The sequence below is a fragment of the Rhinopithecus bieti genome, unplaced genomic scaffold (assembly GCF_001698545.2).
Source record: "Rhinopithecus bieti isolate Rb0 unplaced genomic scaffold, ASM169854v2 scaffold_2572, whole genome shotgun sequence".
Lineage (NCBI taxonomy): Eukaryota > Metazoa > Chordata > Mammalia > Primates > Cercopithecidae > Rhinopithecus > Rhinopithecus bieti.
Window position 1 is genome coordinate 1,480,521 of NW_016804595.1, and position 15,738 is coordinate 1,496,258.

Below are 15,738 nucleotides of genomic sequence, written 5' to 3' on the forward strand. Positions count from 1 at the left end.
AGAGCCATATGATCTGAGTTTAGATCCTTGTTCTTCTGTTTAGTAGCTGTTGGACCTTGGGCAAGTTAGAATTCCTATGCCTTGATTTCCTCATCTGTAAAATGGGGGTAATAATAGTGCTTAACTCATGGGGGGGGCACTGTGGGGAACTAAGTGAGTTTATATATATATATATATTTTTTTTTTTTTTTTTAGACGGAGTCTTGCTCTGTCACCCAGGCTGGAGTGCAGTGGCGTGATCTTGGCTCACTGCAACCTCTGCCTCCTGAGTTCAAGCGATTCTCCTGCCTCAGTCTCCCGATTAGCTGGGACTAAGGCATGCGCTACCATGCCCGGCTAATTTTTTTGCCTTTTTAGTAGAGACAGAGTTTCACCATGTTAAGTCAGTCTGGTCTCAAACTCCTGACCTCAAATGATCCACCCACCTTGGCCTCCCAAAGTGCTGGGAATACAGGTGTGAGCCACCATGCCCGGCCCAAATCTATGCTTTTAAGTCTTCAGCTAAACTCACACCAGTCCCCTAATTCTCTTTCCTTCTGCTGCACCTGCAGATCAATCCAACCAAATACCTTCTCTAGCCAGCTGGACTGTTGAGCAGTACTAAAGAATACCCTGCAATCTCTTGGGATTCCCAGACAATCCAAACGTCCCTGATGAGTGCCTTTTATTTCCTCAAGAGTTATTTCCAAAGTGCTTGCTCCTCAAGCCACCTGCCAATCTCCATCCCTTCTAATGTCAGCAATAACAGAGGTCTTTTCCCTCATGATAACAGGCCAGGAGCGATGGCTCACACTTGCAAATCCCAGCACTTTGGGAGGTCAAGGTAGGAGGATTTGCTTGAACCTAGGAGTCTGAGACAAGCCTGGACAATATAGTGAGACCCCATATCTAAAATAATAACAACAAAATAACTATGTCAACAGCAGCAGCCATTACATTTATTAAGTGCTGTGCTTTGGCATTTTGCTTTATATACATTATCTTAGCTAATCTTTACAAGGACCACCACTTACTTAGGTAGGTACTATTATTATCCCCATTCTACAAATTAGAAAGCTGAAGCATAGAAAGGTTAAAAAACTTGCCCAAGGTCACATAACCAGCTAGTGGCATGTCCAGGTTACAAATCCAGGACTGACTGCAGAGCCAACTGTTAAACCTATACTGTGTTGACTTCCTGTTCCACTCTTCTGTCAGGGCACAGAGCCAGGATTCCCAAAGGCTACCCGGCTCCCCCAGGTGACCGCATACCAGTGTCAAGACAGTGAGGTCTCCTCTTCCAGTCCAAGACTCTCCAACAACCAATGTCAGTCAACTAGTAAGCAGCAGAAGCAATATGGAGATACACCTACGAGGTTTAACTACATTATGCTGACCTGCTTTATTGGAAAAAGCAATGGATTTTATCAAAATTAAAAAGGCTCCCTGCACCGTCTCTTTTAATTTCACCCAGGTTCCAGCAAAGTACCTTCCTGGAAGTGTTTTGATCACCTCTTGGCTATCTGTGTCTAAGGCCCACTTGCTTCCACACCCAAATAGGCACTTCCATCCCTTTTTTACTGTGTTATTGCCACATTGAGAATGGAGTGGTGTCCTAGTCTAGCGCTTCTCAATTTTAATGTACATGAACCACCTGGGTATCTTATAAAAATGCAGTTTTTTTTGGTTTGTTTTTGTTTTTTGAGACAGAGTTTCGCTCATTACACAGGCTGGAGCGTAATGGTGTGATCTCGGCTCACCACAACCTCCACCTCCCGGGTTCAAGCAATTCTGCAGCCTCAGCCTCCCAAGTAGCTGGGACTACAAGCATGCACCACCATGCCTGGCAAATTTTGTATTTTTAGTAGCGATGGGGTTTCTCCATATTGGTCAGGCAGGTCTTGAACTCCTGACCTCAGGTGATCTGCTCGCCTCACCCTCTCAAAGTGCTGGGATTACAGGCGAAGCCACCAAGCCCAGCCCCAAAATGCAGCTTCTTATTCAGGTTCCAGATGGAGCCTACTAGCATGTGTTTCTCAAATCCTCATGTGACATTGATACCAATCTCCAGGCCACACTTGAGTAACAGTGACCTAGATATGTGGCATGTGAACAGTTCTTCCTTGGTGATCATCTTGTTGCTAAGTGATTTTCTTCCCAAATGTATAAATTATATTCTGCTTCTGTGACCAAAACTATGCAAAGCATCAGTTTATACATTACACATTATACATACTATAGACACCAGAGTGTCTGAGTGTTAAACTTTACCAGTTCTTTTTGCATGAATTTTTTACACAAGTCTCATTTTCCTCACGTGTCCACTTGTTTCTAAAGCACCAAGAAAACTGTTTTGAAATTCTGACATGCCATAGATGAACTTTCATGCCTATAGCCCACGATCTTTTTCCTTATGGACTCAGGAAAGATGTTGCTCCTCCTCTTCAGGAAAACCCTTCCATCTGTGCCTGATTTCCACCCTTCTCCACCTCATTACTCATTCAAGCAATCGCCCACTTTGTTTAGCTCATTAGCCTCCTCCTCTGTTTTATCTAGTCCAAACTTCTCTTCAGCAATACTGCTTGAAAATTGTCTCAGGAAATTCACTATTTAAAATAAACATATAAAAGCAAAATAGCAAAAATTTTAATTGTTGAATTTAAGTGGAAAATATACGGTTGCTCACTGTAATAGTCTTTCAACTTTTTTCAAAGTTTGGGCAGAGTTATAGAACAATTTCTTCTATTTAAAAGTTTTTTCCTAGCACAAATCTATTTAGATTAAATCCCCTCACCAGCCACTCAGCTAACATGTTAAAATTTCCTTCCAGAACTTCATTAATCAGCCAGGCTATAAAAAAGTAACTGTCCAACATAAGGCCCAAGCATGTGCTTTTATGAAAAATCTTTCTAGAATTCACAAAATAAATTTTAAAACTTATTCTAGCAGGAACACTAGAGATGTCACTGACTACACTCACTACTCTGATTTACTTATTCCCTCCTGCCTACAACTGACTGCCTTGCAAACCTACATTCTTTATCAAGTCAAATTCCCTCCATGGCTTCCTATCCAAATTTTTTAAAAGGTGAGGAAGGGGTTTCTGTACCCTGCCTGCCCTCCTCTTCCAGCCATACCATATAACCCACCTATCGCCAGCTCACAGGTGAGAATAAAACGCTTGAAGACCAGCATCCCAAGTGGAGCACCAAGCCACGTCCAGCACTCCTGCCCACCCGGCTCCCAACTGTGACAAGATGCTCTGAGGACCAGTGTGGGGTCATCTTACACATTTTCACTGCTTACTTTCCCCAAGACTTATGCGGAGCTTTAGCCCAAGGTAGGCATTTAAGTATTTGCTAAGTTGTATTTCTAGTTACTTCCTAGATAACTGCTGCCTAAAATCAAATGTTTTATATATCATGCTTTAATTTTATTAAACATGTAAGTTCTGCTTAAACAATGGTCTAAGGCTAGCTCAGTGGTTCTCACCCTAGGAAGACTTTGCCCTCCAAGGGACATGAGACAATGTCTGGAGGCATTTTTGGTTTAACACTGAGATGAGGGTGTGCTGCTAGCATCTCATAGGTAGAGGTCAGGAACACTGCTCAACATTCTGCAAGGCACAGGACAGCACCCCCACAATAATGACTTACTGATTCAAGATGTCAATAATGCCAAGGTTGAGAAACCCCAGGGTAGCTGTAGTGTTTTCTTTTAACCTTAGGGGATTTGAAAGCCACTGGAAACCAAAGAGCCAAACTGAACCTATGTGGCTGCAACTTTTTTAGTTTCTTATTAAGAAAAAGTTCTCTGGTTTTTCAACATTAAGTTCCCTTATTTGAAAACAACCGAAAGAGCTCAATATTGCAAAAATGGCACAACCACAACAGAGTGCAGTGTGATAACAATACAGAGTCAACTAAGATTAAAAATTGGTCTACTAAGACTTTAGATATAATATGTTTTATTCATCTAGTGGTACTTGGTGCTCACAGGGCACCATACAACAAATTTTAAAAATACAATATGAAAAAAACCAAACAGCCAGAGATCAATTCCATTAGAGGGTGATGGCCCACAGAAAAACCAACAAAGGTCCACAGAAAAACCCACCCTGTGTCCTTAAGAACATTTCCTTCTTAGTTTGGCTTTAAGAAACACCAAAAGAAAATACGAAAGAAAAGGTCTTTTAGAAGATAGGTAAAACTTCACATAGCGTCTTCCATGTATCACAAAATGCTTTCCTTATTTAATAATAAGCACATAAAATAATCCAAGTATCTGTGAGCCTCTATTTGGTCTCAATTTTTTAGGTCATAGCTTTCACTACTTCCCTCCTGTCCTCAAATTATTTGCATCAGTACAAAAGTTACTTAAGGTGTTAACAGTCTCCTTTGCTCCACACTGCCACTACAAAGCCTATTTTCCATAAAAAGCCAGAGGCCAAGCAAACGTAAGCTACTAAGTACTTGAACTGAAAATATAATTAAAATTTCCAAAGTGATACATCATCAAATTTTGGCTTTGTAATCTATTTGTATTCAATTCTCTCAGTCATTACTGAAGGTCATTTGACATCAACCATAGAGAGCAGTTAAAGTTGCATAGAAGTACTGCTGAAAACTTGTAACAGAAAGATGAGTTTGGAGTGTTTAATTTTACTACAGTGACATATTTTCAGAAAGTTGTCATACAAGGAATGATGAGGAATTACAAATCCAAGTTGGAAACCGTTAATGCTCACTATCGATTTGTTGGAAGTCAATTACAAGCTGTTTTATTTTTATTTTTTTTGAGACAGAGTCTTGCTCTGTCACCCAGGCTGGGAGCAGTGGCACCTTCTCGGCTCACTACAAGCTCCGCCTCCCGGGTTCACGCCATTCTCCTGCCTCAGCCTCCCAAGTAGCTGGGACTACAGGCACCCACCACCACGGCCAGCTAATTTTTTGTACTTTTAGTAGAGAAGGGGTTTCACTGTTAGCCAGGATGGTCTTGATCTCCTGACCTCATGGCCCGCCTTGGCTTCCCAAAGTGCTGGGATTACAGGCGTGAGCCACCGCGCCCGGCCACAAGCTGTTTCTTAACTAAGCTTCCAAAGCAGGAACTATTCAAGTGTTAACAGGCAGTTTTACTTACAGTAGTAGTTACATGCTAATGCTGCTTGCAGAATTTATTTTCTCTTTAGTGTTCACAGAAGTACTACTACATGGAGACAAAACAAAATAGTAAAAATAGTATAGGTAGTAAAAAGGCCAACACCAAGAAATTTGGGGCCATAACATTATAAAAGGTTGAAAATATACTTTACATATTTGCTAAAAAAATTAAGTCTAGTACTGCCTTAATGCTTGGTTCCTCTATCATTAAATGGCATTTCATTCAGTTTATGCTGAACTCTTAGATCAACTTATTACTGAATACAAAGCTAAGCAAACCTAGACATTTTAGCTGCTGCCACTGTATATTATCACAGTACATAAGGAATCCGTTCTATCAGCATTACTTAGGTATCCTCACTCCTAATAGGCAGAAAGCAGTTTTGAAGTAAAGTTAAATTCCTCACTTGCTAAACACAGCAGACCTGTCAAGTGTTGGACAAGACTTAAACCACTTCCTTTAAACATGTTCATAAAGCATTTTGAGAAATCAAGAGATGAAAGGCGCTATGTAAGTACAAAATATTCAAGACAGTTTAGCAAAAGTGCTACTTTTCTACGATGATGGAATGGTTGTGCTAGTTTGAGGGGAACACCTCCTGAGGCTACTGTTCTTGCTGTCATTATTAACAGAACAATGGAATTTTGACAAAGATGCCATCACTTCATATAGTTTTTATTCGGCTAACTACTTTCTATTAACCAGGTGACAGAAAATGAAATCAAGCCACTTATTCCACATAAACCAATACTTTATCAAAGTTCCGCATTTTACAAGTCATGTTCAAAAAACACACACAAATTAGCATTTTGTACACAAATGTTTATTTCTCAATTAAACATTCCCTTTAAACACAAGGAATGAGTTCTAAATCTTCATAAAGATGAATTAAAAATGAAATCCCTCCAGTATAGTGTATGTAATCACTGTGTTCTTGGTCACTACTGGCATTTACTGCTTAACATCAAAAACAAAGACAGGTTATTTAAAAATCATGCTACTGGATTTCTAGCTCTTCCTCTATGACCAGTTCTACACTGATCTGCAATGTTTAAAAGTTTACATCACCAAATCAAAGCAAGTTTAAGGTGTGAAGTAGCTGTGCATTAAACACAAAATAAACAATAAAATTATAAGATATAGTCAAGTTCATAACGAATATAGGTGTTCTTATCATCGTTGTAGATTCTTGGGTAATGTGCTATGAGAGCATCCTGGGAACCAATGTAGATGGAGTTGTAAATTTTCCAATATACATCTCTGACTTTCCGGGCTGGGTGAAACAGACCCTAAAATAATAGTGAATAGTTACATTATTTCAAGAACACACATAACCTTAACAAAATTAACAAATCATAAAGATATGATTCAAAATTATTTCCCTTGGGGAGTGGGGTGGGGGCTAGTAATTATACAAAGCTAAAATGAAAGAGACAAAACTCACTCCCCCCTCACCACACAACTGTTCTACCATATGGCACAATATACCCTATTGATAATCAGGAAAAGTAACTTAATTCAACACACTACTTTTCTTGCTAAGTAATCTTTTAAAAATCTTTTACAGGGAGTGGGGGGAAAGGGGAGGGACAGCATTAGGACAAATACCTAATGCATGCGGGGCTTAAAACCTAGATGATGGGTTGATACGTGCAGCAAACCACCATGCCACATGTATACCTATGTAACAAACCTGCACATTCAGCACATGTATCCCAGAACTTAAAGTATTTAAAAAAAAAAAAAATTCACCGATTAAAAAAAAAACACTTTAACTTACCTGTAAACAATACTGCAACATTCTACATGGTCCAATAGCAACTCTCAGACCCTCTAGGGCTCCCATAACTGCCTGAATTACATGAGGAGATGTCTCAAACACATTGGGCCATACATAGTTCAACAAGTGATTCAGCGAATCTTCACAACCAAATCCATAAACCCCAAGTGACATGTGCTGTACCACTGCACTAGCCGTCTGTCTGTGTACAAGGTCTCTATAAGGGAAGGGAAAAAAGTCCTTTAAGATACAGTCTTATAAGAAAGGGGGAAAAATCCTTCAAGATATGGTCTTAGTTTTACAGGAAATATTCACCTGCCCATTGAAAACGAAATTACTAATTCAGTGCACTAAATAGATGTGAAATCATCCTAACATTTCGTGTGTCTAATATATCCTTTAGAATAACTAATGCTTCCACTTGAGAACTTTTGCTTTAATGACTCAAGCTTCACTATCGCTCAACAATTAAGCCATATTTTCTAATTAACTTTTTTTTTTTGAGACAGAGTCTCACTCTGTCGCCCAGGCTGGAGTGCAGTGGTGTGATCTTGGCTCACTGCAACCTCTGCCTCCCAGGTTCAAGCAATTCTCCTGCCTCAGCCTCCTGAGTAGCTGGAATTACAGGTGTGTGCCACCACACCCAGCTAATTTTTGAATTTTTAGTAGAGATGGGGTTTCACCATGTTGGCCAGGATGGTCTTGATCTCTTGACCTTGTGATCTGCCTGCCTCAGCCTCCCAAAGTACTGGGATTACAGGGGTGAGCCACCGCGCCTGGCCTTCTAATTAACTTTTAAAAGGAATATGAGCAGGAGGGCTCTGTGAAGTCTTGGCTTTATTATGCTATTAAAGAGGAGGTATGTAATTCTAATGTATGAATAATAAACAGTAGTATCTTATTTTAAACTTTTTTCTCTTTTTAAAAAGTATTTTTCAGGCTGGGCATGGTGGCTCATGCCTATAATCCCAGCACTTTGGGAGGCCGAGGCAGGTGAATCACCTGAGGTCAGGAGTTCTAGACCAGCCTGGCCAACGTGGCGAAACCCCGTCTCTACTAAACATAGGAAAATTAGTCAGGCGTTCTGGCACATGCCTGTAATCCCAGCTACTCGGGAGGCTGAGGTAGGAGAATCACCTGAACCTGGGGGGCAGAGGATGCAGTGAGCCGAGATCGTGCTGCTGCACTCCTGCCTAGGCAACAAGAGCGAAACTCTGTCTCAAAAAAAAAAAGAAAAAAGAAAATTATTTAAAAAAATTTTATTGTTAAGAGATAGGGAGGGCCTCGCTATGTTGCCCAAGCTGATCTTGAGCTCCTGGGGTCGAGTGATCCTCCCACCTTGGCCTCCCAAATCATTTTAAACTCTTGGTTATAAACTTAAATCTTTACTAGTACTTCAGATACTGGTATATAATAGGTAACTAAATTAAAATTAAATTCCCTTCTCACGTAAAGTTTAAGTTTCAATAACTCAATCTGGGGAGAGGAAGAAAAGATCAACAATTTTTTCAAACCTACAGAAGTAACTATCATCTCCTATGTTAACTGAGTTTATGTTCATGAAAAATCAATCGGTTATTCATTCCACAATTATTCAACCAAGTATGAGCTCATTGGCTAACACACTGGGATTTGCAACGGGTATGAAAATGAGTTTCCAGCCGGGCGCGGTGGCTCAAGCCTGTAATCCCAGCACTTTGGGAGGCCGAGACGGGCGGATCACAAGGTCAGGAGATCGAGACCCTCCTGGCTAACACGGTGAAACCTCGTCTCTACTAAAAAATACAAAAAACTAGCCAGGCGAGGTGGCGGGCGCCTGTAGCCCCAGCTACTCGGGAGGCGGAGCTTGCAGTGAGCTGAGATCCGGCCACTGCACTCCAGCCTGGGCGACAGAGTGAGACTCTGTCTCAAAAAAAAAAAAAAGAAAATGAGTTTCCAGACCAGGCACGGTGGCTCACGCCTGTAATCCCAGAACTTTGGGAGGCCAAGGCCAGTGGATCACAAGGTCAGGAGATAGAGACCATCCTGGCTAACATGGTGAAACCCTATCTCTGCCAAAAATACAAAAAATTAGCTGGGCATGGTGGCACATGCCTGTAGTCCCAGCTACTTGGGAGCTGAGGCAGGAGAATCACTTGAACCTGGGAGGCAGAAGCTGCAGTGAGTCGAGATCATGCCACTGTACTCCAGCCTGGGCGACAAAGCGAAAAGTCCGTCTTAAAAACAAAATGAGTTTTCACACTTTGCTCCAAAGATAGTAACACAGACCATATCAAAAGAGAAAAATACTTGTATTTACTAATATTCTTGTTTTTCTTATTTATTTTAATAATGTCACTCAGCATAAGAATGAAGGAATGAAGCAGTATTCCTTATTAATAAAATTTCCAGCTGAAGTATTCTTTTCATTTAGTAATTTTCAATGGAATTACTCCCTCCACTTCTTAGTACACAGAACAAAGTTTTTAACTGCAGGTGACACACATTAATGACTGCACTATGGTCCTCACGCACTTCTCACTGAGGAATATGGAGCAAGGGTGATTTACCCTCATATTTTTTAGCCCTGGGTAGCCAGGCTTTTACAGAGCACAATTCTTACTTTGCTTCCATGTCTTGCATATACACTTTCTGGTAACTTGTCAAGTCCAGTTAAGTCTCCCTTTCAGAAGGTTATTAATGAATAACTTTAATCTGTACACAAAAGTATGTGAATGGGCTCTGATTTGAGTAACTTCTCTCTCCTGAAAAATAAAGAGCCAGTGAAACAGTTCTTTCCCTTACTATGCCTGCACTTTCCTTTGCACTTTCTTCAGTTACTTCTGTGTTTATGGCTGTGCATCAGTCTAGATGGTAAAAGGTATTAGCAATCTGTCAAATAACTCAAACAGTACTGTACTGGTGGTCCCCATCTGAAACACCAGGGACCTGCAAGAGGAAGAGTGTAGCTCTGGCAGGCTATGTTCAGTAATTCAAAGGCTTAAGAGAAACCTGTCCTTTACCTGCAATAAAAAGCTAAAAAGATCAGGTCTCTGCCACACTGATTAGCTCCTGCTCATCATGTCCTCTAACTATATTTGACCAATTTTGAAAACAAAAGATTATCAGTCAACCCTTTTCAAAATGTATTTAGTTCAATAGATATGAAAAGAGATTTAAAGGGGGTGGGGGAACTTGAAAGAAAGTCTGGGGAATCACTACAGTGTGCACATTATTTTAAAATAATAAGTCATATTTACAATGTCCCAAGACTCCAGGCTAGCATTTTTTTCTTTAACTACATTACAGTAAAAAGTCATCTAATAACTATTTCAGGATGTTCTAAAATGAAGGAAGAGTTATAATTATTTTCTTGTAATCAGTTCAAGTCACTTACCTATCCATTAAAGCATCTTCAAGTAACGGTGTTACAGCATAAATGTAGTCTTTCCCCATTTCACCAATATATTCAAACAAGAAGGAAAGTGATTTTAACACTCCATTTTGAACATTCAGTTCAGGAACTCTGTATTCATTCATTAAGGCAGGGAGTACTGTGAAGGGTGAACATGTTTCCGCAACAATAGCTATTGCTACAGTGGTACAAACTCTGTTCTGCCTTTCTTGAACTTTGAGGTTGTTTAGAAGTGTAGCCAATACATCATGAGGGCTGAAAAAAAAAAAAAATGGGTCAACAAGCTGTTACATTATAAGTCAAAAATTTATGGAAGAAAAAAATGCATAAAGATGAAAACTTTTAAATATTAATAATTACAGGGAACTCAGTAATTTTATAAAACGCAGTACTTCCAAGTCATTGGCATTGTTGTTTCTACATTAAAATTTCATATAAATTAAAAGGTCAGTTTAAAAAAGTTAACTCTGAGAAGATCAGAGGTCACAGCTGTACAAATTTTTAAAATTTTGGCCGGATGCAGTGGCTCACGCTTGCATCCCAGCACTCTGGGAGGCCGAGGCAGGCGGATCACAAGGTCAGGAGTTCGAGACCAACCTGGTCAACATAGTGAAACCCATCTCTACTAAAGATACAAAAATTAGCCGAGTGTGATGGCACATGCCTGTAGTCCCAGCTACTTGGGAGGCTGAGGTGGGAGAACCACTTGAACCTGGGAGGCAGAGGTTGCAGTAAGCTGAGACCATGCCATTGTACTCCAGCCTGCGTGACAGAGTGACACTCTGTCTCAAAAAAAAAAAAAGTTTAAGTTAACTCAAATTAATTTTCATATGTAATTTTCAGTTTTTAAACTTTCTGAAATATAAAGAAATTTAACTAAATGTTTAAAGTGAGTAATTCTCTGAGTTGTCAAAATGGGCACTAGAACTAGGTAGGAGTGATGAAGGGAATATCTGAATTGTGGTCTCCCATTATAAACCATATAAAATCTCTTTTCCTTTTATCTTCCCTCCCACACAATGTGCTGCATCTATTTGCCTCTTCTTTGACATAAACTTAGAGGGACATTGGGGCTAAAAGCTTGCACAACAGCTATTCACTACAAATTTCTTGACTCCATCACCACTGAAATAAATACTATGCTACCAAAATAGGAGAGAAATTAGTGTGTGTTAGGGGAGGGGGTGTGGTCTGGTTAATTCTACCTAATTAATCAGACATTCACATGTCATATTCCTTGAACACATTTTCTTAAGCCACATGGACATGTGGTGTCTCGTTTTCTATAATGACTGTTTTTTCCTATTTTAGTTGTGATGGAATGGAAGCAAACAACCATAGATTATCTCACAAAGCAGCTATAATTCAGTTAAATCCGTGGAGTAATGTTAGAATAGCATTTTTGTTGTTTTTTTTTTTTTAGAGACAGGATCTCGCCCTGTTGCCCAGGTTGGAGTGCAGTGGCACAATCACAGCTCACTGTAACCTTAAACTCCTGAGCTCAAACAATCCATAATACAACTTTTAAAACACATAAAGCATTAATATGAGACTTAAATGATGCTGTGAGACTAAAAATTTGCCTTAATAGTTTAAGCAATATCCTAAAAGACACATTTTGAATTTTTCTGAAAATGGTACTGTTTCCCTCCCTGAAAACACCTAAAGTATAATTAAAGTAAATCTTAAACCCTTCCATCTATTTCAATTCAATTAAGAATTTAAGACTACAGGCTGGGTGTGGTGGCTCACGCCTGTAATCTCAGCACTTCTGGAGGCCAAGATCGGTGGCTCACTTGAGGTCAGGAGTTCGAGAACAGCCTGGCCCACATGGTGAAACCTCATCTGTACTAAAAAATACAAAAATTACCTGGGCGTGATGGCGCATGCCTATAGTCCCAGCTACTGGGGAGGGTGAGGCAGGAGAATCGCCTGAACCCGGGAGGCAGCGATGGGTGCAGTGAGCTGAAATCAAATCACTGCATTCCAGCCTGGGTGACAGAGCGAGACTCTGTCTCAAAAAAAAAAACAAAAAAACCCAAAAAAAACAAATGGAAGAATACATTCCCAAAATCAGAAGGTCAGTGGTTAAATGAAGAGCTTTCTCAACTGCATTATTCAGACCATGCCTCAAAAGAGATTTCTACATGAACTATTTTTCAATACCACAATGAATTTATTATAAAGTAATTTTTTTTTTAATGGAAGTAAGTAACACTCACCCAATGGCCTTTGCAATATAACCAAATGTGTTGACTGTGGCTCTACGAATAGCCTTTTTGTGGGCTTTTAAGAGCTCTAAAAGCTCAAAGCAAATCCTCATCCACTCTCTTGCAGACACATATTCAGCTCCCCTAATTTAAAAAATACACATATTATTTGTGACATTAGGAAAAGTTTTAAGGATAAATTTGCAAATTCAGTTCTAAAAACATGATTGTTAACTCATTTTAAGCATTAAATAAGAGTTATTACTCTTCAGAAAGGCTGAAGAGTTAGTCTTACAGGTTTAGTCTAAAATTACATGGCCACCCCATTACCATCCAAATTGAAATTTGAAAATATTAATACTAGATAGCCTAATCATATACACTTATATTAGTGACATTAAGAAAATTTTGCTAATTGAATACAAAGTGGCCAAATTTGAAAACTGATACTGCTTATAAAAATGTGTGGGTAATCTGCTTACCTGTCAGCAATACGCCCAACAAGATCAATACAATTCTCTTGTACTTTTTCATGTCTGTTCTTTAAGATGGGGGTGAGTCTAGGCAGCAGATCTTTAATTGGTGGAGTCATCTTATGCATACCTATTTAATAGAAGTCAATAAACTATCAACATTTGAATTGCAACTTTTGTTCACTTTCCTTTTACTTAGCAACGTCATATATGACTATGCATAAATATAAACTTACAGCTGCCTATGGAAAGAGAAAGCCCCGGATTCTGATCAGACTCAGAATCGTTTTTAACTTTTATTAACAATTTTTGATTATGTATAGAAATGAAAGAAATCAGTGAAGTGATTTAAAGAATGATGGATACTCAGTAACAAAAAACTTTCGTTTGGTTCTGAAATGTATTTGTGCACTGACATTTAAATATGGGGACAGCTTATGTTCCGGCCGTACACAACAATATAAGCCAGAGGTAAACATGTAAATAAAGCAAAAATTTCCAGAAAGGGCCCCCTTACCCTTTAACTGCAAAACAAACAGATCTCCAGTCTCCCTGCAATGCAGGGCATACTTGGATGGTATTTACACCTATGAAGAGAGAAAAAAGGAGGCAGCTGGCAGGGGCTCTTGCTCTAACTAGAATCACTTGCTCTGATTCTCTCTCCATTGCTCTTCCCATGCCTCTCTGACAAACAATACGTTTTAAAACTCCCTGCAAACCAGAGCCCTACAAGTGGCCATGTAAATTTTTGGCTAGTGGCTATCTTCAAGTGTAGCACTGGGCTGCATTGGAGATTATATGCAAATACAATAGTTTAAAAATGTATATTGCATAAATACCTCTTACAAAACAAGAAAAAACAGTGGCTCTCTCACAGTCAGCTATTTTGACTTCTGCTAGGTTATCAGAGCCTCTAAACTCTGCAGGAGTTACATTTGGCAACAGTTATAATCAATTTAAAAAAAGATTAAATACAAGAAACCATTTGTTTTCTTTGTCATACTGCCCTAACAGAATAAAAACTTTGCTCTCCATATCCAAGACCATTTGTAATATAGCTGTGTTTTGGGTTAGAAAACTGAATGGACAGTATTGAAAACTTGGGTATGTAAATAAAGACAATAATTTGATCAGTTCACTTTTCTGATTATATTCCTTGAAACTGATGGCAAGTAAAAAACCTGTCATAATCACTAATTCAAGGTTTAAATATACATACATAGTTCTAAAACTAAATTAAAACTTTAGGTTCCCCTTTTCCCCCTCGCAGCAGAACATGGCAGAATATATTTCACCTGACACACTATTTCTACTAGGGTCCTGTATTCCAAGACTTCAAAGCTTTTTGAGCTGTGACTACTCCCACCTCTCCTGTAGGTCCTAAACTTGACCTTTTTTTCTCTTTAAAGTAAAATATAAATGAATTTTGGGAAACAAAACTTTAGTGACATCCCCTGACTTAACTACAATCTTGAAGTGCTTTTAAAAAAGTAACAAAAACCTCCCAAATCCTAAATAAGACTTTACTTACAGAAAAAAAAAAAAAGAAAAAGAAAATTAAAACAAGAAAAAGTCTTATGTAACCAGCAAATTCCATACCTATGACATTCACAATGGCCTTCAGTGCTCCGAGAATGCTGCCCAATACTTCAGGGTACTCCTCACCCAAATACTCATACAACACAACACCCAAGTGTCCCATCAATTTTTCCTATAATCAAACAAATAATGTTAAAATGTTACTATTTACATTAAACTATTTGGTGAATAAGTAATAATTTGAAAAAGAAGTTTACCTCTTGACAAGTCTTCATGACAACAGCAGTTCGAGAAATCAAGTCAGCTGCCTGCTGCCTAACTTTTGCAGATTTGTTATTTAAACGCCACAAAACTGTACCACAGATCTGAGGCAAGTATGGTTTGACTCGTTTGCCAAGAGCATTAACCACTGTGCCAAAGCCGTTCAACATTACTGAGTCCTAAAAAATAAATTTAAAAAAAAGACACATTCATTTGGTTTATGACTGCACAGTTGAAATAAACTAATAGTCAACCTTTTCTAACCACCCAAACATCTGTGGTTGTTTTTTTACATCAAATCTTAAAACTTGAGGGAGAATAGTATTTTTTGGTAACCAAGTGAGCATATTAAAAATTACTTCAAATTCAATTGCATTCTAGAAAAATTTGCTTGACAACTAACATGCTTTTCTACAAATACTAAAGTCAGTAGCAATGTGCCATAATTAATTATCATTACCTCTGTAGTCTGTTCTTGGAAAGCATAAAGAATACCATCAATCAGTTGTTCTTCAAGTTTATGATCAATATCTGCTGCTCCCAAATTGCCCATAATTTTCTCAATTGTCTCCATCACCATTTTTCTGTACTGTTCAGCTTCATCTTTCAGATCATCCACAATCCTGGATATAATTTCTGCTGCACCTACTTTGTTTGCCAACTCCACAGTAGTATCAACTAACTAAAAAGAACAGGAAAAAAACATTTTAGACTGCTTTTCCAAGGACATAAAACAACATCATGAAAACCAAATACTCTAAATACACCACTTATTTAGCTAATAAACATGATAAGAATGATTCATTGCTATTTATTAAAGTTGAAGAGAAAAGTGACCAAACATCGAAAAATGAGTATAAGTTAACATGATTCAAGGTAAAACTGTGTCCATGTTTCATCTAGCTAGATAAAGCACTGAATTTACCAGACAAAACATCAATT

At 38.7% G+C, this 15,738-nt stretch overlaps 1 protein-coding gene across 1 annotated transcript in view; it reads right to left on the reverse strand.

The window, feature by feature from the left end:
• Positions 1-5,940: 5,940 nt before the first annotated feature.
• SF3B1 (splicing factor 3b subunit 1) overlaps positions 5,941-15,738 on the reverse strand; it is a 51,950-nt gene continuing 42,152 nt past the window's right edge. The window contains 8 exon segments of the mRNA XM_017869308.1: positions 5,941-6,428; positions 6,920-7,136; positions 10,296-10,568; positions 12,536-12,667; positions 13,006-13,126; positions 14,596-14,707; positions 14,793-14,975; positions 15,257-15,474. Coding sequence (XP_017724797.1) covers positions 6,270-6,428; positions 6,920-7,136; positions 10,296-10,568; positions 12,536-12,667; positions 13,006-13,126; positions 14,596-14,707; positions 14,793-14,975; positions 15,257-15,474 — 1,415 coding nt within the window. The 3' untranslated portion in view covers positions 5,941-6,269.